Source organism: Xiphophorus hellerii, chromosome 13, assembly GCF_003331165.1.
Source record: "Xiphophorus hellerii strain 12219 chromosome 13, Xiphophorus_hellerii-4.1, whole genome shotgun sequence".
In the NCBI taxonomy this organism is placed as follows: Eukaryota; Metazoa; Chordata; class Actinopteri; order Cyprinodontiformes; family Poeciliidae; genus Xiphophorus; species Xiphophorus hellerii.
The window spans coordinates 20,171,225-20,197,076 of NC_045684.1; the positions used below are offsets into that span (position 1 = coordinate 20,171,225).

Sequence of the window (25,852 nt, forward strand, 5' to 3'; positions counted from 1 at the left end):
TCAAATACACAAAATATCTTTATTTTTCTGCTGCAGTGTGACTGAGATTTTGTTTCACAGATTAAAGACATACTGTAGAAACTAGAATGACATTTTTTCTAAAAAAAAAAAAAGAAGAAAGTAACAGTCTATACTTCAATGCTGCACAACATTATGAAATATAAATTATGTACAAATTCTCACAGCACGAAGAAACCATTCCTCACGGACAATTTACACAGTTGAATCGGACAAAATGGGATAGGCAGGGTGAAGATACAGTGGGCTTAAGAAAGTGCTAGGCAGTGAAACAATGTTTAAAATTTTGACATCATTGGTCACAAAATAATACTCTGACGGCTCAATGGGCAGATGTAGACAGCGGAGTAAAGAATTAAGTTCAGAGAGATTCTTTAGCAGTATCAAAAGGGCCCTGAAATGTTGCACTGCAACAAACAAAGCACAAACAAGATTTCTCACAGCATAGTCGAAAATGAACTAAAACAACTCTAAATGTAGTGTATTCATAATTCAAAACATATATATAAATGTAGGTAGGTATTAAATTAAATTTCCTTTCATAATATGAAGAAACGTGATTGAACGTCAGTAAACTTCGAGCCTCAAGTTTGGGCAACTTTGGTATAATATGGGTAATAACAGAGTCATAACCTCTGCAGTCGGTTGTAATTTCTTCAACTGCATTTGTATTAGTAGCAGTATGGTTATTTTTTTCTTTTTCTGTCCACATTATTGCAGGGTCGGGGTTAGGTCATACAGGTAACAGACATTTAGCAAAACATGCTGGAGCTTCACCGCTGATTCATTTCCACTCTTTAACCATCCAGGAAATGGTACACAAGTTGCATAGTTGCATGTAAATCTACAGCTACTGTACACTGTGTTTTAGTAAAGCTCAACCAAGATTTTGTATTTTTTTGGGGAGCAGACATTTTAAAATAAATTTTAGCATCTCTTCAGGTACAGGAGAGGGAGTTGACAACAAGCGGAGAGGTGTCAAGACACAGCATTTTGGCCTCATTTTAGTCTCTCCTGAGAATACTAGGATAAGGGACACTCGGGTGCGTGGTTCTGAGGTCTGAGTAACGGTCCATCATAGCTGTGTTGTCAGCTATGCTCCACCTCCATTCACTGTGCTTCCTCCTCGCGCAGAAACTGGAAGACGGATGAAAAGTCCTTGTTGGCGTAGCCGCGAGAGCACATGACTCTGTAGATCTGGTGGGCAAGGGAACCCAGAGGGATGGGTGTCCTTGTGTTGGTGGCAGTGTTCTGGGCTAAGCCAAGATCCTGTACATTTGAAAAGTAAAACACAGAGTCAGAAAGATTACTGATGATGGCTGTAAATGAGATACAAGATTTACATAATTATAAGAAGTACCACAATAAAACAATATCAGAATTGCCATTATTTAATTACTAGCCATCCAGAAAGTCACCTCTGACAAGTTAGGATGAATCATCAAGAGTAAAAGATTTATAAAATCTTTGTATCATTCTCATAACAGTTGGGTGGAGAAAGATATTAATGTAAGAAATTACCCAAGGGAAGTTTGTAGTGTCAATTAAAGTGGCACCAACAGGTGTCTTTGAGGAACTCCCAAAACTATCTTTGGGTCCATTTCAGCAGAAAAAGGACCTTGGAGATAAATACGAAGTAGACCACTGAAGGAAAACATAAAATATTAAGGTAGTTTACTATGTAAAAAAAGAAAAGAGATAAAATGTGGAGTAGTGATGTGGATTGGAGACCTATAGTGAGTAAAAGGCCTGCTGCCATGACAAGCCTGTTCAGCAACACTTTAATTCAAGCTAAACTCAACAAGTCCAGTTCAACAAAAATGTTCAACTTTTTCAAAGCTGCTCAAACTTTTAATTTCCAACTTTTTCTTTTTTAAAACAATAAATCAATTTGTTCTTAAAGGCTCAAAAAAAGTCCAAAAAGACAGATGATACAGATCTAGAAATAATAATTTGATGCAACTGTAAGAAAGAATCGGGAAACAAAATCTCGCACAATAAAGACAGGAAATACCTTGGCCATCAGAGTAGTCCCAAAACCACCTTGGTAGTTGTTGGCTGAGGGGACATCCTCCATTACTCCAGGGACGGGGTTGTATGTGTCACTGGACCAGCAGCGACCCGATGACATGTTAAGGATCTTTGCAAGCAGCTTGGGGTCCAAACCCAATCTAAAACAGGATGGACCAAACAGCAGTCATTATCCTCTTTAAATTCCTTGACTTATAAATTCATTTAAAAAGGAATAGTTCGGAAAAGATAAAACATTTTTCATAACATATATTATCACATATTTCTTTTAAAGCTTTTACCAACTTGGCATGAGTTAAAATAGAAAAGCTAAAACAGAAAATTGGAGTAATGATTATTTGGAGTAGACGAGCTTCAGCCAAAGGGATCATTTTCAGGGCTGTGAGAAGCAAAGCGAGTACAAATTTGTCTTCTGGTGATTCCAGTGACCTCAGTTGAACCTTAAGCCAGGCACTAACCATTCCTCAGTGTTAATAGCTGAAGCCTTTGCAATGCTGGTTAATGCAGTATTGATGTCCACCAATGGAACTATCCTTCATCAACCTTTTCTTTTCCAAGAAAGAGGAAGAGAAGTGGTAAAGCAGCACAGGGGAGTTGTAAACCTTGCCGTCATATCTCAAGGCAAACCGTTAGCTCCGCTGCCCAAAATGCTGCAATAGACTTCTTGGATGCATGAGGGCAAATCTCTGGACTATGATAATGAGCGGCAAAAAGCTACCAAGAAAAAGAAGAGAGGCCAAACCTAGGAAAAGAAAGCACAGAAAAATTAAGTGCCAACCATTACAGCAGCAAGGGTGTAACCGTAGCGCCCGTTTCGGGCATTCAGTGTGCCAGTGGAGTGCAGCTTTTGCAAATTACTGATTTAAAGGCCACTGTAAAGTTGGCCACATCAAGTCCTAGCTGTTTTAGTTTATTGTTACTTACAGGCCTGTAACTCCATTCTGCTCTCAATATGACGATTAAACCATCATAGGTCCTTAAAGCCAGCAGCCCTCCCTCCCTTTTTCCACCTGGCTTTCATTCTGCCATTACAACCACAGTTTTATTATCTGTCTAGTAACTAATTAAGAAAAGGGATTGGAGTTAGTCTCTCTGTCTCTCTATTCCCCCTTCATTGCTTATGTTTTCTCCCAGACACTCTAATTTTTATTTTTATTAACCACTACTTTTGGAAATGTGGCATCAGTGACTGTGATGTAAAAAGTAATCTCACTCAGCCTTTTTACTACACGCCTTAACGGATGCCTCGCCGTTTCTGCTTGTCCTCTGCTCTTCCTTCCCCCCTCTCCATCCAAGTTGACACCTTCCCGTCTATGGACTCTTGGGGACATATGTTTGACATCCAAGTCTCCCCCCTCTGTTCAGCTTTCCACTTACATAGTCACACACACACACACACACACACACACACACCCCAGCAAACAGGCAGTCCCTCCCTGCGTTCTGGGTCAGCAGCTGAAAAGGTTACTGGCTGAGCTACAATAAAGCGGGTCCGAGCGCACGGATCGTTTGTTACGGCGACCAGAGAAGCTGACGGGGAGCTGTTGTCCTCTGTTAACGATAAATCAATGATGTTCCCCTCTTGTTCCCTTCACACACATACACACCCCCGTACACGCACACACCCAGCTGTGGTTATTAGCTGACGCTGTGGTGTTGCTCTTCGCCTGTGGTAATTTGCGTGGAGAAGAGGACATGTCACGCTTTAACAAGATCGACATGGATAAACAGACGCGAACGTGTTGCCTTGTAATGTTGCTGCAGATTAAAAAAAGGAGATGGAGCTACAGATGGAAATAAGAGGGGAGGGTGTTTATGGGTTTCTGAGGAGCTGGGAGCGCTGGCAGGTGGAGTTCATTTGCAGCAGTGATATTAAGTGTCTGTTTCATCATGATTAGCTTCTCGTCCTCGTTCGGTGCCACATGAGAGGAAGCCCGGCCCGTTCCCCATTTATTATTTCATTAAAGAGCTAACGAGCACCAACACACAGACAAACGTTTACTATCCCACTTATAGAGACAATAAGCGTGTTTATTGCTGATGTTTAATCTTTATCGCAACATATGCTCACCATCTTTCAGTAGCTCGTTGGAGAAGAGTGTGAGATGTATTTGTACTTGTGTTCTCGCAAATAGAGACGTTTATGAGCTTTGGTTTCTTTTAGATACAAATGAGGCTTTTGCATCAAACACTTTGTGGATGTATGTCTCTATGCTAAAATGACACTGTCGCTCAATTAGATTAACATTTATAGCTTCTTTAAGTATCGTGAAAAAGTATTCGCATCCTGTCAAGATCGAACTGTACAGGGTGCTTTGTTTATTTTAATGATATTTTATAAGATAGACCATCACAATGTAGGTAAAAATTGCAGTCTGTTAGGAAAATGAAACAAAATTAAAACGTGTTTTTACTTTACTGTGAGTAAATCAAATATGAATGGAGTGATAAGCCAGATGTGATAAAAATAGGAATAAAAGAAGAAATAAATTCAAAACAACATGGTTGCCTTATTGGTTTGGGAATGTGTGTGTTCATAATTGTCATGCGCTGCCACTCCGTGGACTATGTGCACATTATGCTCTGCTGGAGACAGCCAGAGCTTCCATTTGATTTTGACAAATTAACTCTGTGAAAAGAACTGTGTGTGTGTGTGAGTGTGTTTCATGTGCATTTTTTAGCATGAGTAAATAAGAAGACACACACAAACACACACAAATGCCTATTAGGAAATGGCTGCTCTATCAGGCCCGAGTTCAGCATGATAAAATGTTATTGCCATTGTCCTATAAATTAGCTGTGAGCTCTCTTTCTGCCTCATGTTGGACTGAATCTGTTGTGTGCCTGAACACACATGCGCCTACGAGAGCTTCTTAACTGCATAAGAGGCAGGGCTGCAATGCAGCTTGGGAGATTTACATATAGTGAGTTCTCTCTAAATGATGACAGACTTTGCCAAGCTCTCTAATAAAAGCCCCGGAGAAGGTGGAGTAAGAAGAGAGAGAAACAGAGGAATAGATGGCCACATAATGGTTGTATGCTTAAACTATCAAGACCGCATATGAGTCACTCTTTCATAGAAATGAAGATAATTCATTTTGTGATGGGATGGAGCAGAAACAAATCCTTTTTTTATTTACAGTAACACTAATGACATACACCGAGAGAACTTGTACTACAAGAAAATGTGTTTTGGATATAAATCAGAATCTGTGTGAGAGTGCATGTTTCCAAGACAGTGAGGCAATGTGTAAATCTGTGTTGTTCGCTTAACGCTTCCATATTTCAGAAGCCTCGAGAAGGGATTTATGTGAGGCTGCTCATGCCAATTTTCTTCCTCTGTCTCAGCGCAGATAAATCAGGCGCACTAACACAGCTGCACTGTGCAAAGAGCAATTCATTTACACTCACACGTGCACGCCTGGATGCGCACACACACCCACACACACACATTTTTACAATTAAAAACAAACACATAAAAGGGTAATAGTAGTAACAGTAACACATAAAAGGGATATATACTATATATATATATATATATATACATATATATATATATATATATAAAGTATATACAGTATATATAGGTGATATGGACTTAAATTTTTATCACGTTATTTCATGGTACTGCTATTTTAATAATAAAAATGATAATTAAAGATTATTTATTTCTTCTTTTTTTTGTTAACTGTATGGGCATGAATGCATAGCACAACATTCGTAGCGCCACAAACACAAATGCTGCTCTTGAAAAACATTCCCATTTGAAATAAGTGTTTCAGGATGCCAGATGTGTGATTTAAATCACTACGCTGCACACTAATTGCATTTAAACATATTTTCGAACTTGCGGATATTCATTGAAGTTCTCGTGAAACAAACAGTGGAGAAAATTGTAAAAATAAAATTTCCAATAACACTCTCAGTATGGCTTTTGTTGAACATCATTAATTGCAATTTATCGAGATGATGAATCGAAATTTTTATAAGAAATGTTTCAAAATAAATGATTTGAGATCTATCTATCTATCTATCTATCTATCTATCTATCTATCTATCTATCTATCTATCTATCTATCCTCAGTCAAGTGGAAAAAGGGCTTTCATTTTGAAGACTTCATATCCCATCATCCTTCGGCACCTGGTCTAGGAGACACCATCAGGATGAGGCATGAGTACTAATGGGATTTCTAGGTGCCGCTCAGTGGCGAGGGTGTTGCAGGATTCAAGCAAACGCTCCATCAGCAGATGTAAATCAGACTGCGGCTCCACCCCCTCATCCGTCTTGCTCTAACAGAGGCGGGCTGCTTGGACTTGGGGAGTGGTTGACCCCTTTGCACTTCCATAAACTACACTAACACACAGACACATTTCCAAACCTGTATCAAAGTAAATTGTATTTACACTAAATGTACATGAAATGTTTATTAGGGCAATTATTTTTGATTATTTGCTCATAATCCAGGATTTAGCTGAGGAAGGCCATCTGCATCTACCAATTGGTTTTTCTATGTACCTACTAGGAATGCTAACATAATGATCCAAGCTGTGGTATTTTTATTACAGGTTATTATATTGCGAAACACTCATAACGACCAAAGCCAAGTCCTCACAAATGTGCCCATCTGCTTTCATCTGCACAAGCCTTTCTCTGTAAAGTGAGAGTCAGGTAACACTGAATGTAGCAGGTCAGCATTCGCTTCAAGTACCTGATGCCTAGGTTCATGGTCTCTGCAGTCCCAATCATCCCGATGGATAGCAGCATATTGTTGCAGAGCTTTGCTGCCTGCAGGGTTAAGAAAGACAAGGAACTCCTGATGCATGCATAAGGCTTGCACAACTTAAAGCACAAAAACCCTGTTTATTGAAAACATAATGATAAATGTGAAAATATTTTAAAGTAAATTGTACATGCAGACTAACAGTTTAGTCGGCAGGAAACTATTTTTAAGCTCAGACACATTCACATGTGGAAAATGAACAACTCCTCTATCCACAAATACCCACATTGTCAGCTTCCAATACAAGTCATGTCTTCAACTCAGTTTATGAGCAGTTGTCTTTACCTGTCCTGTGCCAACTTGTCCACAGTAGATGACATTAGCGCCCATGCAGGTGAATAATTCCTGTGCAGCCTTGAATTCTTCCTCCAGTCCACCAACCATGAAGGTCAGTTTAGCCATGCTGGCAGCTCCAACACCTAATCAAAGACACCACACACTTAGTTCGGTGGAGGTAAACAATTTCTAAATAATGCCAACAGTGGGCATGATGATTCAAGACAATCAAGCCAAACACACATCATGTAGATTATTTCACACAGAGTTTATATACCAATCTAAATTCCTTACTTCAACTTGGACTGGGCTAAATGGGTATATTATGGATGAAGTGCAAAATGTTACATTTCTGAAAATAGTTTTCCATTTCAAATTTTCTGATTCTAAGTTAGTTTTCAAAACATTAGCAGAGGTGTTCCAGCCTTAAAAACAATGCTTATTTTTGGTTAACTGTTTTTATTTATTGTGAGACAAAAACAACAGTAAACCTAAACCTTATCAGCTCAAGCACAGCAGCTAGGTATGTTTAAAATTAAAATAATAACTTACTAATGGAAGACCTAAATTAACCAGATAACACATTTTGCATACTAACATTTTGCATGCAAATTTATTAACTTATGTAGAATAAAATACATTAATATTTGTACAAAATTATTGAGAACAGAAAATACTTAAATCTAAATTCACACTTTGACACCACATAGAAACTTGGCTCGAAAAACTCAATACGACTTTTGGATTTTTGTGAATTAAGATCTGGGCAGGAAGCAAATTTAGATCCTCATTTAAAGAAAATGAAATGGTAATGCTTTATTTAATGCCACCTTTGTACTTTTCTGGATGCCCATGTGACACTCGTGATGAGACAGACGTGTTAAGTAGCGGCGCACCAGAGGGACTGAGCTATCTTTTAAAGGCGACTGTTGCCATCATCCATTGCATAGCCCTCGTGGGAACCCTCGCCTTTTGTCTCGTCACCCCTCTTCTCTCACATTCACTCACACTATTCACGGCACGTACACACAAACAGCTGGGCCTGAGGGCACCCCTCGTTCCTGGGTGTATCAGTGACAGGCGTGAGGGGTAATTAACTTTACACTTTATCATGTTCAATTAGGCGTCCCTCCCCATGCCTGATGGCTTAAGGAGCATGTCATGCTGTACGAGGCAATCCCACCCCATGCTTCCCTGAATGGGGTCCTTTATACAGGAAAAAAAATAAATAATTTTCACAGGTTTATTGTTGAAACTGTAGACTGTAAGTAACGCTGTGGTGGAAGAGTTTATCCCAAAAATAATATTAAAACAAACACATGCAAACAGAAACCATACAGAAGCCTTGAGTAAAAAAACTAATCAAGGTTCCAAGAAAACTTTTCACATGGATTATAAAGAACTTGTTCCCTAATTTTGTCTTCCCAAATTTTGGATGGAACCTTTTTTTTTTTTTACTCCTTCCATGTGGTTTATAGGCGCACTGCTTGGATAACAGATGTTTTAATCAATATCTGCACCCTGTGCACAACTCTTATGCTTATTAAGCCTTATTTTTGAGGATTACTTATATGTGCTGATTGTTAATCTGGAAATGTTGATAAAACTCAAATGTTTAAGTAAAAGTTAAGATTTGATTTTCTCAGGAGAAAAAAAAATAATATATATATATATATATATAACTATTGGGCAACTATTAATATGCTGAAATATTATGCAACTAAATGAAAAATATAAAGCTTGTATCTGTTAATTTGAGAATCATTAACAACTCAAAACATCCCTCTAAAAACATCCATCCGTCCCTCTTATCCCAAGAGGGATTGTGAGGGGTGCTGGTGCCCATCTCCAGTGGTACCCCCCACACCCTAAAAAAAGGAAAAGAGTTGTACTCGGATACATGTGATGGACCATTGCCCTGCATAAAAATCATAAACTTTTAAAAGATCTAGATTTCTTACTGAAGAAAGTGGCTAAAAACCAGTAGAAGGTTTGAGAGTTGATTTTGAGCTCATGTCCAGTTTGAAAAGGTCCAGTCAGCTTATCTTAAATAATACCAGCCCATATCAGAACTTCACCTCCGCCTTCCTGGTGTCTGACTCGGAGGTCATACTCTCCCTCCTCACACAAATATGCATCACCTGTTGTGCTTAAAACAATTAAGCATTTAAGTTTTTACAGCTCCAAAATATGCCTAAAAGTGATAATATGGTCAAAATACTCACTTGGAAACATTTCTGATAACAGATTGCATAGAAAGGAACTGCAGCATGGTTGCAAATTAGTATTTGAAAGTGGTTCTTAAAAAAAACAGGCCATTTGACTAGCAGAGTACAGCAACGGGTGGGGGGAGGGCAGTGCTTAACTACTCTGTGCTTTATGTCACTTTGGTTGACATCTCATTAAACTTCAAAACACAAAGAAAACGTATAATGGAAACCAGCAAAGTTTCCATCTTGAAACTTTGCTAAAACATTGGCATACCTTGATATTGTTATCTTGTCTATTCCTATCCATAGCCATGACCAATTTACATTTTATTTCTTTGATTAACGTTTTCTAAAATCTGTTTAGTTTGTTTCACACAGAGCAAAAATGATGCGGAGAGAAGATTGAGTCCAAATTTCTCTTTAGGGTGTCATGAAGCGCTAATGAAAGGCCTCCAAGTACTGAAAACCTAATAATGTGAGTGTTAATAATTAAAAAGGAATTACAGTACTCGAACAAAACGATGGACTTTAGTGCAGAGGAAACAAAGGAGGGGATTTATTACACATATTTTGACTGCCATCAACAAAAACATACACCCCTCCCCCAATCCACCGCTTTAATTAGTTGTGGTGTTCTCAAGTGTATGACAACGCCACTGTTAGTATCTGCATATTTGTCAGTGATGAGCCGTCAACAGGTCATTAGGGCCATATAATGAAACTCAAAGCCGATGCTGCAGCAGCTGCCTATAGGCCAAAGCTAACATGTGCTTAGCATAAGGTCATCACAGAACCCAATAATACAAACATACGGCCCACACAGATAATAGATTTTTTTCCCCCCATCCTTTACTGTTGTATGATAATGTGTATTACATTTGTAACCAGTCTACAAAGTCCAGCTGAACTTAATACTTGCCCTTTAAGCTAACTTAATTGGTTTCACAAGACCAAGTTTGTCGTCTGATTACTGGAATAAAGAAACTAAATTGTTTCTTTATTCCAGTAATTCCCAAAGATTTTCTTCTGGGCCCCCTATGGGTTACAATAAAATCCCACCCAAAAAAGAAGGAAAAAAAATCAACTGGGCACACACATCGTTCAACCAGACATAAACCTATAAACATATTTTGTTTTCAAACTCCACTGAAGTTTATTTCACACTTCAGGTTGCAACGAAACAAACTACAAACCATCTTTACAGTGAAACACTTTTGTGTAACTGTTTTTTTTACCGCTTCCCGCAACCCCCCTGCAATGGCACGGCCAAATCAAATGTGTTGCTGCTCTTTTTATAAACACCAGATCAGAACAGATCAGAGTTCAGAACACTTTTTGAGAATTTTACTTCTGCCTATGTTATAAACCATTCATTATTTTCTATACATTTCACAATTGTACATTCCTGCCATATACTATCCCAACAAAATACATTGATGTTTGCGATAGGAACGTGTTAAAATGAGTTGGAGTACTTTTCCAAGGCACTGCATTTCTATTTTGTTTCCGAGTCATTATTCTGCGCGGTGAGCCTCACAAATGCAAATACATATACAAAAACACACACCCACACAGAGCTGTGTGACAACTGTGCAGGTTCATTAGTGCAGATCACTGTTTGCAGATGACTAAAGAGGAGATTATTGATAACACAGTCAACGCGCTGATCAATATATCTCACTAAGGAGAGTAAAGCAGAGAGTAAGACAGTAAGGAAGGAGAACGATCTTTCTCTTTCTACCTCCCAGCATCCCTCCCTCAAATTAACTAATCACCCATAATAAGCTCTTATGATCTGTAGTGGATTTCTATAAGGAGTGACACTGGGATGATGGAAGATCCTTGTAGGTGGAAGAATAAGACATCATTAGCATAGCAGTATGTGTGTGTATGTGTCGGCATTTTTAAGCGTATGAGAGCTTGCTCATTGTGCACGAACTCAAACGCATTAGAGACGTGAGATGTTCAGGTATTGTCTATGTGCTGTGTGTGCTTCCACTGTACATTCATGAGGGGTCCCGTTCTCGGGCCCGTCCTGTCAGAGACGGATTAAAGAGGAATCCTAATGAGGCTTCCTGAGTGCCGGGTCTGCTGGCTCATCCATCCCAGCAGGAGTGACAGTCCTGGATCGTTAGCACTGCACAATTGCACAACGCCCCCTAGGGGGAGGAGATGAGGACTGGTGGTGTGTGTGTGTGTGTGTGGGCGGGTGCGCGTGTGTGTCCATGTATAAGAGAGAGAGTGTTTGAGTAGAAGAGATGTGGAGAAACTGTAGAGAAGAATAAAATACTAAGAAATAGTAAGAAAGCAAGTTGTGTGCATGATGATGGCTGAAAGACATTTCCAAATGGTTTATAAAAATGACTCTTTTCCCCAAATTTAATTTACATTAAATCAAATTATTTTAGGTAAATTAGGATTAACACAATCTTTTCATGCCAGAATAAAATATAAGAGGATCTTTAAAAAAAAAAATTAAATAATATCCATACATACGCACATTTGTGCAAGTATTTTAGGCAACAGATGAAACACAATAAATAACAATAAATAAATAAAATAAAAAAAAAATTTGTCCATGATATCAGGAAGAGAACTATAGGATAATTTGTTTGGCCATAATCAGTGCCTTTATTTGGAGAATAAGAAGGATGACTGCAAGCCTGACAACACAATGCCATCTATGAAGTATCAAGGTTGCAGCGTTATGTTGTGTGGGTGTTTTGCTGTAGCAGGACTTGCACTTTTCAAAGGAACATTATGCTGAAATGATTAAGCAACATATCGAAAATAAAAATCTTAGACACAAGTGGGTTTTTAAAATGGCTAATGACTTGAAGGATACAAACAAATTAGTTACCAGTGGCTTAATGACAAAACAGTAAACATTTTCAAACGAACATCACAGAGTCCAGATCTCATTTGCATAGAAAACCAGTGGCAAGAGTTAAGAAGGTGTGTATGAGTGACGTGACTTAAAAATCTGATTGGGTTACACCGGTCCTGTCCGGAGGAATGGGCCAAAATTTCCACAAATTATTGTTGGAAGCTTGCAGAAGGATAGCAAAGTCTTCCTCAAATAATTCAGTTCAATAGAAATGCTACAAAATGCAAACCTCTGATTTTAAAAAGATAATTTATTAAATAAATCTCTTATTAAGGAATTTTGAGGAAAAAAAAAGATTCTATATTCCCAAGTGACCTAAACCAAAAAAGGTTTAGCCTGAGTTAACATCAATGAAAACAAACTGTATATTTCATACAATAGATGTAAACATCTGGCTAGCAAAATATAATTATAGCTACAATTAAGAAAGTTCAAGCAGAGACGTATAAAATAAAATCTTGGGGGAGAAAAATCTCTTGGGAAAGCAACCTCTCTATATTTGGTCACTTTTTCCACTTAACCCTTTTGCAGTGGGAAATGTTTAGTTGACTATTTAATGGGGTTTGATCACTGAAAAAAAAGCCATCTAACTCCAATATTTTCAAGCCACAAAAAAAGATTGCTGCTCTACCAATAAAGACCCACTGTAAAATTTCCTTTAGGAGAATTAAGTGGAAAAAATGGAAGTGGCAATAAAATGTTCTTATGTGTCAAGGATTGTGTGTGGCCCATACAAGATAGCTTGAAGCTCTGAAGTCCCTTATTAAGGGAAATCAAGTTAACAGTCCCAAAGTTAAACTCTAATAGGACAGATGTTTAACAGCAGGCTTCAATGACAGCATTATGAGATTCAAACTGGTTGTGTGAAAGCAACAGAACATCACAGAAACAACTCTGGTTTGGTCTGATTGTAATGAATGCCAGGTTCATTAGCACTTCTTTGATTATTCGCAAAGGAATCAACCAAAGCAATTCATGCCAGCTGCATGACCTTTTAAAATTCTGCTCTCTCTGAAGTGGTGCATGTACAAAGAAAGTATATGTGTGTGCATGTGCAACATGAACAGGTGCATTTTCCACAGTTGGTAGCCAATAAGACGTCATCTGGAGCTTCTGAGGCTGTCTCTCAGAGTTATAAGGAGCATGTAAAACCAGTAGCCACTTTTTATTGGTGGCAGGTTTAAATTAAAGTAGATTTGTTGGATACAAGGCGGCACAAACTACACTACACTGAGAAGGATGCCACATGATATAGCGTTCAAGAACTCTCCTTGTTGGAGCACCTGTTAAAAACCATGATAAACTCTTAAAAATTAATTAATCTATTACTGCAGTTGCATGTCACACTGAAAATGAGAAAAACTAAAACTTTTTAACTTGAAAGAATTTATTCAAGTTAAAAAAAAATCGTGATGTATCAGTTTTTACAAAATTCTCCGAGCGACACCTATTGGAACCCTAAATGATTCCCAAAAAGCAAATCGAGCAGAGCTATTATAGAGAAACTGTACTTTTATTAGTTGATCAGGACTTCCTGTGTATCAAAGGTATGAGTACAATGTGACCCAGAGGTACATTTTCTCTAAAAAGGGAGAAACAAGAGAACATATCATTCAAGTAAGGGACATTTGTCTTGATGTTTTAATTCCAAAAAAAAAACTGCTGTTCTCCTAAACTTGCACAAGTCCGTAATTAAAACAATAGTTAAAAAAACGTTTAAATGGAACAGTGATAAACAAGACAGGATGTGAACCCAAGTTTGTGAAGTGACCATACATTGTTATGGTCCATGGAAGTAAAAAAAAAAAAAAAAACAGAATCTTTCTAAATCTTATTGTTGGTGACTCCAAAATGCAAAATACTCATTTCTTCACATCTCCATAACAACCATAAGATCTGCCTACCAGTTGCTTAGCTAGTATTCCAGGAAAAATTATTTTCCTAATAGTGCTTTTGTCAGATAACCCTAAGACAGAGTCATTCATCATGAGTTAAAGAATAGTAAAATATGGTGGAGGATTTGTAATCCTGTGGGCCCAATTCTCTTCCTAAAATTGGGGACTTTATTAGAGTTTATGACATCACCAACTCAACCAAAACTAAAACACAATAGAAACATGTGAACTGAAAAAAAGGGTGAATTCTTTTCAGAAACGCAGTTCTTGGTTGAATGAAAATCATTTTATTGGACCTGGAATCTAAATAATTTTGGCTTTAACCATATTTAAATATATAGTCCAGTTTATACTCTGTTGTTTGCTGCTACATTTGTTTAACCACATACATATACAAGAATGCCTGCTTGCTGAAACATTCTCATATTTACACAGAAAGGGGCCTTGGCATTTTTCTATGATGTACTCTATGTTTGAGCGAATGGAGCTTGAATGCTTGTTTGAGCTGGTAGGATGGTAGGATGTTTGCCGACCAACACTGCAGCCTCATGTGGTCCGCCATTATAATTACACCGAAGCGCAGATTTTTTTTTCTCAAACAATTTAAAATCCCAAATAGGCCCTGTAAAACACACAGCGGATATCGAATAAATATGTGGATCGAGGTTGCGCTGTAACCAAAAATTACTTGTGCACACACAAGCATCCCTGCAAAAAAAAAGAAAAAAAAATCAGCACTTTCAACTGTTTTTCTGCCAACTTTACTAATGCTTCTCTGTTGCGTTAAAAACAAGCTCTTTATCGACTGCACTTAACGAGCACTGAGCCATGAGAACCGACTTCAGCACACAAATACTCCATGAGAACCTTTGAGCGACTGGCCCACAGAGGAAAGTTTGGGTTTGGGGACAGGGAGGAGGACAGGGTAAGTAGGAAAGGAGGAAAAGGTTTAGGAGAAATTAGAGCTTTTGGATTAAAGCTCTTGCTACAACCATGTTTGCAGGCCCCATGTATCGACTACTGGGTCGGCTCTCATGATCATCATTATTATTATCATTATCATCTTCAGTAACTGCTCTACTCCATAGGGGAGCGGTTGGTCAATGCCAAGTGACAGGTACCGGAGAGAGCGGGAGAAAGCTGCAATCAATCCTTTCCCTGGCCCAATGAGACTCATCTAGGATAAAGCAAGTTAATAATGATCCCAATTAGGCTGTTAGCAGGAGAGGACACACACAAACACATATACGCTCCTACTTTTACACACGCACATCATGATTGGTCCTCTTTTCTTGATGAGAGACATAAAGTCTGAGGTTAATGCTATACTTGACAGTCAGTGAATGTTTAACTCATATGCCAGCTGACTTCTGGTTTATACACACACACACACACACACAGCGGGTGACAAAGGGGCAAAGTTATAGGGCCCCCCAGCTGCTGTGGGTCTAACTCCATCTGGAGCATAGGCAAGAACCCCCACATTACTGCCCAGTTATCATTCCCATCCCTGGTCACTTTACCGCCCTACACCCTCCTCTCTTCCACAATCCATTCACTCCAACCTCTCTGTCAGAACCTGTCAGTAGCGGGCTTGTTATGCTAATCTCGTCTTTGAACAACTGACGCTCACACAAACTGGTTGGCCAGGACAGACTGCAACTGTACCACCCCTTGCCTGTCTAAAATGATTGCTTAAGGCTAAGTATAATCCAAATAAACAGCAGGCATGCATCCAGGTTCATCTTTGTAAACAATTAGATTATCACCATAGATTAGGAAGGTTTAAGAGCAGTTATAATTGTGGCAAGTATCAAAAAGATTCATACTGGGATAAAGAGAAAGTGAAGTTCTTATAATGTAAAAGACATATGTTGGATTCTAGCTGGTATCACTGTAAAAGTCATAACTTTGAGTCCGAGTTGAAATAGATTCAATTCTATTTCGTTGTTTTGTCTAAGTGAACAAAACAATGAAACTGAGTGATAAGGCAAGAGTATTTAAAAAAAAAAAAAAACTCTTGAAATCAAGTGTTACGGTTCCAACATACTTTCTGGGAAAATTCCACATTTAGAATTTACTCAGGAAACGTAAGGAACAAGATGTCCTTAAAACAAGGACATGATATTATACAATAAAAGTAATTGTTAGTTACTTATATTTTTCTTATGAGTTTGAAATGCGTCACAGTTTTCATAGAGTATTAAAAGAGTGTAAAAGTTAATTATTGGCTTCGAAAATGGTGGGACAAATGACAGATGATTTAATTTAGCTTTGAGATCAAGGAAAAAGTTACTTCATTTAGTCTGATACATATTAATGATTTATATTTACTGGAATTGATCAAATTGATATAGTCTAAATAAACATTTTCATTCCGTGACTGATGTCTTTTCAGATGACACTTCAAGCCTGTGGGATTGGATACAGGAACAGTCTAAGGAGAATATTGGAGGCATTGACTGGCAAACCAACTGGTGCCAGTCTCAGCCTGAACAAGCTCTTACAGGCTTTAGGATGACGTTCAGACTGTCAGCAAATGACATATCGGAAAATCTGGGTTGTCTTGATGTGGTACAGATATGATTAGAATGGTGTTTGGACTCAACCTAAAGAGGGAGTTTGCTAAAGATTAGGAGACCTCACAAACAACCTTTTTGCTTTCATTTGATATCTTACTTTCCTAGTGCTGGGAAAAAACGTAATGAAAAGGGTTTTTAAGGCTTTTTTAAAGTCTTCGAGCGTTAGCGGTGCGGCAGCCCACCATGGGCACAGACACAAACACAGGCATTTTGGGTAATTACCGCTAACGACCCTGCCACTTGTTAGACAGAGCGTTTTTTTTGTTTTTTTTTTTGCCAATGCTGTGCCAACACCCTGAGCTTGTGACATCAGAGCTCGTTTTGTTGTGGGCAGCTTTGCATGCGGACAGTTTTAATGAGACCAGACAGTAGCAGACGTGTGTCCACACAAGCATTAGCAAGCCAAAAACAAAGTTAATCTCAAGATCCCAATCTGAGAGTGGATGGTACTGTTGCAGTGTTGTAGAATGATGTTTTTATGAAGATAACCTCACTGGAAGGATGGAAACTGTTTAATTCATGTAAAAAAATATTAAGCGTTGTGTAGATATCTATTTAGCACTCAATACTGAATTATGGAGAAACTATCTCAGGACTGAAATCTTTATGTCCAACCTTAAATACCCAATTGAAAATAAGCCTAGACTCTGACTGGACCGTTCTAACACATGGATACGTTTTGATTTCAACCACCCCATATCAGCTGTAGATATGCATAGTGTAGCTCGCCTCCAGAAAGGTACAATCTCAAGTGTTTTGCAGGTTTTCTTTGGAATGCGCTCCATCCATCTTTCCAATATACTATAACCAGCATGCTTCACCAAATGGACAGGGTTATTCACTTTTTTCCACATCTTTACATGTCCTACATGGCTTGTGGTAAACCTGCAAACAGGACATTTTTCTGCACCTTTTCCATAGAGGCCAGATTTGTGGAGTGCAAGACAGTATGTCATTGACAAATTCTCACTCCTCAGCTTTAGATCTGTACAGCTCCTCCAGAGTTACCACAGGTCTTTTGCCTGCTTCTCTGAATAATTCTCTACATAGCCTTCCTGTTTAGGTGAGTTTGCAAGGTTTCCAATTGTACAATGCCCTTCCAGTGTTTTAAATTATGGATTGCACAGTGGTGTGTGAGATGTTTAAAGCTTGTGATATTGTTTTATAACATATTCCATTGTTTTCATGATGCTGAACTGATTAAACTAAAAGCAGTTGAGCGGAGCTACACACTACACCTTGGATTAACATACTTTCTTTTATTCTATTCTGCAGTTACATTGTGTTGGTCTACTAAATAAAATGAAGCTTGTGTTTGCAACAGGACAAGAAGTGAAAAGGTGCATGTGGGTATGAATACTCTGGCAAGGCATTGTAGATAAATAGATGGCTGTTCACGAGTCTGGGCCATGAGGATGCAGCTGGCTCTTGTGTATCTGAAGCCAAGTCGCTGGTCACTGTGGACAAATGGAAAACCAGCATCATGAGAAAAAGAAGAAAGTGAGTTTCTTTGATTACCCTCATTTTAAAAAAAGGGGTTATGACTCTGCAATTTAGATCCCACAGTTGAGAGCCAAACCCCTAGTGACGCACAAAACCTACAAAACAGACTTCAGCATAAAATATGCCACCTCACAGAAGACAAAGAGGAATTTATTTCATATCAAAATAAATTCTAGAATAAAAATAAAAAAAAACACAGAAACCACAAGACTACAGGGTGTGACTTAGACAACTGAAGAGCATAGAAACATAATCCTGTTTCATTTTTTTTTCTCTTGGAGGACTAAACCAGCTGTGATTGGACAACACACTCCTGAAGGAAGATTCAATCAAACTTTAACTAATAACAGTATGTTGATCCGTTAACAATGCATTAAAAAAAATCTTCCAAAAGCTAACAGTATTTTAGCTTATAAACTGTTGATCATACTTTTTTTTTTTTTCTTTTAGTTTCCAAACTAAATGCCTACACATCACTTTAAGAGGTATTCATACCTGTTTTGACGTTTCCGCTTTCACAGAGAATGCAGGTCAACTATTTACACCCAAGTGATTTGACTCCATTGGATTTCATTTACACATTTTAGATAAAAAAGGGCCTGAATAAAAATGTAATTTGGACTTTACAGACTTTTATTCACAAAGAAAAAAAGCATGCTTTTCTTTTATCTCCACAAACAATTTTTAGGTCCATCACATAAGAGGTCAATAAAATATTTTGAGTTTTGTGATTGCCACATGTGAAAATGGAAAATAGTTATAGAGATAGGGATACTTTAGCACAGTGCTGTAAGTAGACACGAGTCAAACTGATCTGACAGTGCCCTGTTTGGGTAGGGTGCCATCTCCTGGTTGTAGTAAAGCATGTAACAACATATTCCATCCAGAAATAAGAAGCACAATAAAAAGGGAGGGGGCAGGTATGGAGAGGGATTCATCTCTGGGAAATTTTCCACAGTGTTCATCCACAGAAAAATACTTTAATAACAGGTCTGAGTCATCTTATTGATGTCACACCATCATATCTCTTTAGAGAGGGCTGAATGAATAAATTCTTTTCTGTAACAAAATATCCACGCAGTAAATCTGTACCCACCTCTGGTATTTCTGCTTTCAACAAGATGTATATGGAAAATATAAGAAATAAAATCACATATCCCAAAAGCAAAACTTACCTCTGAATACTTTCTTAAGTATTTTAAGCACTACAACACTGCTACAGGCTAAACATGAGCATGCTAACTAAGAGTGTCTGCAGTGCTGGCTGCAGAAACCAGAGAAGGCAGGTAAATCATTGGTCATCTCAGGCTAGTAAAAGAGGTTTAGTTAGGAGACTCGGGAGGAGGAACCTTCACAGAGAGCTGCACACACAGACTGTGGACTGGCTGTAGTATGTAAACAGTGCATGTGTAATGGGGAGAGTAACAGGCTTAAGGCTCTGATCTCTCTAACTGCAGTCGGTGTGTTCTCCAGACGCCAGCTGGTAAACAGACCAAAAAGGGGCTAGGTTTGTGTTTATGCGAATAGAGACATGCACTGTGCATGAGTTAAAAAGTGAGGGATAGACAATAAGAATAAATCATCAGTGCTACTAGTTTTGAAAGAGTTCCAGGGAGCAGAAACCTCGTGTGTGAAAAAGAGAAAGAATAGGAGAAGAGGGTGGATGGACAGCTTAACTGCGATGTATCCCCTTCATGTCTTATCTCCCTCCTCTCGTCTCCTCCTCTCCATGTGAGAGCAGTTTCTCTCTACTTTATGACTCTTTATCTGACATGAAAGGCACTAACATGGGATAGCCGCCATTACGGCTCCATCAACATGAAAAAGTCCTGACACAGGATTCTCCACAGCGGCTGTGCCCATTAAGGACGACTGGTGATTCTGTGCTCTGTCAAGGAGCCATCACGAGTAGACAGCGCCAACATAATGAGGACTTAAAACCTTAACCTTGCCTTTAAGACCCCTGGTCAAAGGAGCAATAAAATCCTCATGAGGGCACATTGGCTGGCCTGCTTCGTAATTACAACCCATGTCCAAGCACTAAGCCAGAAGGTAATATAGTTTAGATATACAAAAAGAGTATAAGGGAGTTCAGATCCAAGGCAGAGGGGTCATATACTTAACTTTTCACACAACCTGCTACTTACCAAAATAGCTGTCAATTTTTGTATACATCACACTGTCACAAATCGCTGCCTTTATGGTTTTAAAGCTCAATGTCTGACCATCCTGATGAAACTCAAACAATACAAAAATATATGAGCTTTTAAAAAAGATCCCAATATCGCTTAATGCTGTCACTGATATTTAATTCAACATTACAACAGTTATGCTGCTTTCTAAAATAAGGGAAGTCAAAATTTCAACCCAGACACATTAATGCAATGCATTTAACGGGTGAGAATCATTATGTTTTAGAGCCTGAGTACATATAAATATTGAAAAAATGAAACACAATCAGCCTTTTCATTGCTCTCCTGAATAAAAGGGCTTTCGGTTCCATGCTCCTCTAACATTGGAAGGCACTACCATTTATGGATGGTGTGTTGGTGCTTAATGGCCATGCAGAAAAGGACTGGGAGAGCACTCTTACTTGCCTGAGATTCCTGCTGCAAATAAAATCTGGAGGAACTTAGTAAAAATTAAGAAGACTGATTTGTCCTCGCTCATAAAAAAAGTGTGTCTTTTCGAAGCACGTTTTGGCCCCTGGATTATTCAACAAATATAATCTTTGCTTGAACAACCTAAAATTGAAAGATGAGAGTCAAAGCACATAGTCAGTACAACGCATAACTTGCGCAGTGAATCAGCAGCCACACCAGTAAAGCGACCATGATGAAGTTCCTCAATTAAGAAAAGGCATTGATTTTCATTTGTCTGACTCGTATGGGTCCAAAACTTCTGACGAAATGTCCCAATCACATTTTTAATGTGCATCAATAAATGCTCTGTCCAAAAGGTTCCATCAGCATGTTTATTAGCAATTACACATAGTCTTTTCTTCTGTGTCTGAGCTAAGTGAATGATAGACTGTGTTAGAACATTTTAAATTCCTTTCCAATCCAAGTATGTGAATCATAGGATTTGCTGAATAAAATACTTTTTACAATTACCAAGACAAAAAATGACTGTGTGAAAAAATTATATACTGTCATGATAACAATAACTAAGAGAATATGTTTGCAAACATAAAAAAAACTGACAACTGTGATTGTTAATTTTCCGGCTTGAGTATTTTTTTTCTTTTACACGAGGGCATCAATGCATAAATAAAAAATTAAAAAAATAATGAGTGCAATTGCTGAATCCTGTTTATGGGTACAATTATCATGCTTAATGTAACTGATGTACTGGTGAATCATTATTGCAATAAATATAATCATAAATGTTTAAGGCCACTTAGCCCATCCCAACTGTGGCTGAAGTTTGAAAAGATTTTTAGGGCCAGCAAACAGGTTTGACTGCTTTATTACTGTCGTGCTGTTAAACCCTCACGAGTCAAACAATTACCTCTTATGTATAAAAAAGCCAAACAGTCATGTGATTTCATTCACTTTTAATATATTTTACACCGTAACTTTATGGGTCTCTAAAATAAAGTATTATGATTGAAGTATTATGTTTTTTGGAGGAAAGGGGTGCTGATGCCTGTCCTCATCAGAGTCACAATGCTGGTCATACCCGGAGAAAAAAAATGACAACCTTAATGTTGGCAAACTTTTTGTTTCTTCTTGAATTACAAATTTGTCACAAGGAGTCATGCACCACTGCTGCGGCTAACAGGCAGAGTGTGTTCACCACAGAGAACTTTTAAATCCCTGGGTGGGGTAGTGGTCTAGGTCTCCAATTGCGTGCACTCAGACAACAGTTCGAATGAATCATAGCCGTATGAACTCACTTTCAAGCTAAATATTTTTGCTCTAACATCCATTTTATAGGTGGGCAGTTGTGTTGTGCATTTATGCCCACATTTGTTGTGGTGCACAATATCACTCGTTTGCAAGCCAAACAGGAAGTAGACAAAATGACAATCAAAAGGTTGTTAAAATCATCACCATCATTGAAGCTATTTAAAGAAAAGTATGTACAAAAAACATTTGGTGTTGAACATAAGGGGTTTTTTTTGTTTCCATTTTTTCCAACATATTTGCACCTCTGTTGGGTTTAAAACAAGCATCTGAAAGAAGCATAAAGCTACTTCACATGACACAAGACAAAATGTAGTCATTTAATCTTCCACCTACATTCAAAACTCATCACTTGAAACTATTGTACAAAGATAAACAACTCCTAGACTTGACCTTCTTTAAGTCTTTCCTCTTTTACTGAAACAAAAGTCAAATTAATGACAATTTGCAAATCTTTTAGGCAATCAGAATAGAGGCTCCTGACCAGGGAGAATTGGGAGCATATATTTTATCAGGGTATTTTCAAGATTTAAATTTGACAAAGAAGACAAAAATAAGGATTTTTGGTTTTAGATGTTGATCACTGGTTCAGATATCTCTCCCAAAGTAGCTGCAATTTCACCAAAAGACAAAAGACTGAATACAAATACCACACTTATAAATTTGTTGAAAAAAATAACTATCCCTCTCCTTTCAACATTAGAATTACATGTCAAAATACATTGAAATTTGATGACGTAATGCAACTTTTACGGATCACAACAATGTATTTAATTAGGCGCTATAAACAAACGCTTACCTCCTGACACTGGAGCATCCATGAAGACGGCGCCCATCTTCTCTGCCGCTACAGCCATTTCTTTAGCGACAGCCGGATCAATTGTTGAAGAGTCGACCAGCAGCGTTCCCTTCTTCACCTTCCTGAGCAAAGTTAGTCAGATCACACTTGCATTACAGGTACAGCTTTTTTATTATAATTATCATAATCAAGCAAGAATCTGCCTACTTCAAGATGCCGTTAGAGCCCGTGTAGACTTCTATGACATTTGGACTAGATGGCAGCATTGTGATGATGCGGTCTGCTTTCTCTGCCACGTATGCAGGGGAATCCACCACCTAAATGTCAGATTCATTATCATCATGAGGGCAAAATGAATACGGTTTGAAGTAAATGAGTTGTGCTGGCTTTCAAAGAATATGTTGCTGCATGGACATTTAATAGTTACTTACAACATCTTACCTGGGCACCCAAGTCCTGCAGCTCTTTGCAACATTCTGGGAAGACATCAGTGGCGATTACAGGATAACCATTTTTTATTAAGTTCTTGGCCATGGGACTTCCCATATTTCCCAGACCAATAAAGCCCACTGGTGTCTTTGAGGCCATGGATCTTGTTGATCCTAATAAAAAAGAAAAATTAACAATGAAGTTAAGTGTAATGATGACTACATTGGTCTCCAATGTCTAGAGGGATTTCTCTGATTAGCAAATAATTACAGAATAAGTACCACACAGAAGCTGAGGGTTTTCCCTCCCAGCTATATATTTAACAAGAAATGTGTTCATTTTGCAGCAAGTCTTTGTCCTTTCATTTTCATCAGGCCTTTAGTAGTTCTGCCCAGATTAGCTCACAATATAGTCCAGTGAGACAAAATCCATCAGACAAGACTGGAAACCGGAGGTGAATCAGCCAGACAACAAAAAGGATTAGACCTGGATAAAGATACCCAAACAATGAGCTTAAAGTAAATTCAGCCAGCTTTACAACATGCTGGGTAAATACCGTCACGCTATAGTTTCAAAGCATTTCCAAACTAATGTATGTCCATCAAAATTTGCCAAGTGATTTTGTTGTCAAGTTTTACTTGAAGTTTTAAACTTTGAGTGTTGCTTCAGTAACAGACTAACTCTATGGAAATTTACTAAGGTCATGTTGTCAACAAAAATAGCTTAATAAGGTCTTCAACCTAGTCGGTATGTTGTTTAAGCACAATGTGGACAACAAAAATAACTCCAAGTATGCATTGCATCACACTTAAATTTCTCCTGATTTTTTAAAATCTTGTCTGATTGACGCAGTGCTGTATGACACTGAGCTGCATGTGACAATATCTTTAAGTTGTCATAGTAACATTTTGCGATTTGCAAGACATTCGTTATCTTTAAATCACCCCAAGAGATATTCAAAATAATGTTGTGAATCACACAGTTGCAATCTTGCAACTATGCAAGGGCCAGTTACCAGGATTAGTCTATGAAGTCTTACAAAATTAGTTCCAAAACAGCTAATATACGATCAAAACATTACATTGGCTTAGAATCCTTTCCTTGAGATTCAGAAAAAAAAAATAGGTCTAATAACCAAAATCATCTCAAGCTATATAAAGCTGAGTAAAAGCAGTGGTTTCCAAAACCTGTTGCTGCCGACCAAGAGGTTGACCACACTTTTCCTTTCCTTGCCAGAAAAACAAACTTGTGTGTCTTGAAATATTTCCGGTTGTGAAAAACACATAAGTCATGGTGTGAAAAGTCCCACATCTGTCCTGTTTTGACAATACCATTTTTAAACTGCAGTTGGCAAGTGATGAGCAAGCGTGACTGCAGCACCCTGCTGCAGACTCTACCCAAACACACAGACAAACCAACGGACCAGCTAATATTAGCATGTTCCCCTCACAATTTCACTCTATGAACAGAAGAACAACCAAACAGGAACTATTTACTGTGCAGTAAGCATTTGAAACATGGTACTTAATTTAGTGACTGTTTATTATTCTATATTTTAGCTTAAGCATACATATGAAAATCAAATTATAATCAAATATTCTTTAGTTAAGAATATTTTTATTTACACTTTGTTTATGCATATAGTAAATACTGTGATATTTTTATTTTAGGAAATACCCTGCAATAAATTATTCCAGCTATAATTTCAGATTTGGTTTAAAATAAACATACATTACTCTTAAAAAGCCATCTTATGAAGCCTGTTGGGATATTAGTACAATACTGAAATATTACAGACAGGGATTTTTGCTTTATATACAGTATTTGCACCTTGTCAAAACTCCGAAAAGAGTATTCTTAGTTTTACAAGTGTGACATCTTAAATGTAAAAGCTTTTGGTCATTTTTTTTTTGCTTTTTACAATATAAAAAACAAACAGTTTTTTTTTATTATCTGTGATTAGTGATGAGTACTCGATGCTATAATTAGAGTTAGGATTTCAAGCACTCAAACGCTCAGCAAAGATTCTTGCACACAGTCAGTAAAACTTAAGCATTTGTGACATTTAAAACCTAATAAAGCTCAGCCTTAGAGAGTTTTAAAACAACTTGCTATTAGCAGGTATGGACCCTGTATCTCTGTGCGCACACCTGGTATTCAAATACATAATGGACTGAGGGACATTGTGTCCGAGCTGCAACATTATCGAGGACTCCAACTCTTTATACTTTCTTCTAAGGGCTAAAGCTAGCTAACAAATTGAAGTAAGGGGCATTCCATTTGTATTTATCACTGAAGAATATTCCCATGAAGGGGAAATTACGTCACAACGCAAACGAATACGTTACCGAAGACATGCTTGTTCCACCTGAAGCATATACTCCGGGAGCCTCTAAACAACGCAGCCATGCTTCTCTCCACCTCGACCTCGGTATTTGGTGACAGCTGTCAAGCCAGGAAAGCCACAGTAAACTGTTATGATTCAGTGTCTTTTTGGACCAATAGCAGCGCCGGATCAGTTAGCCGGACCAAT

The 25,852-nt window shown here is 38.1% G+C and overlaps 1 protein-coding gene across 1 annotated transcript; it reads right to left on the reverse strand.

Annotated features, from left to right (window-relative positions):
* On the reverse strand, nucleotides 1-25,790 carry hibadha (3-hydroxyisobutyrate dehydrogenase a). The gene is made up of 8 exons (XM_032581425.1): nucleotides 25,668-25,790; nucleotides 23,332-23,492; nucleotides 23,098-23,207; nucleotides 22,891-23,012; nucleotides 7,116-7,249; nucleotides 6,759-6,835; nucleotides 2,033-2,189; nucleotides 1-1,287 (listed from the first exon to the last, which is right to left on the reverse strand). Exons 1-8 carry the CDS (start codon nucleotides 25,726-25,728, stop codon nucleotides 1,129-1,131), a joined length of 981 nt encoding a protein of 326 aa, XP_032437316.1. The 5' UTR covers nucleotides 25,729-25,790; the 3' UTR covers nucleotides 1-1,128.
* Between the last annotated feature and the right edge of the window lie 62 nt (nucleotides 25,791-25,852).

Excerpts from the sequence above, each read along its gene's own strand:
- hibadha (XM_032581425.1), bottom strand. The coding sequence starts at position 25,728 with ATGGCTGCGTTGTTTAGAGGCTCCCGGAGTATATGCTTCAGGTGGAAC. Across the intron at positions 23,493-25,667 it reads GTGGAACAAGCATGTCTTCG|GATCAACAAGATCCATGGCC; the intron begins GTAACGTATTCG and ends CTTTTTTATTAG. Across the intron at positions 1,288-2,032 it reads GGACTACTCTGATGGCCAAG|GATCTTGGCTTAGCCCAGAA; the intron begins GTATTTCCTGTC and ends TCAAATGTACAG.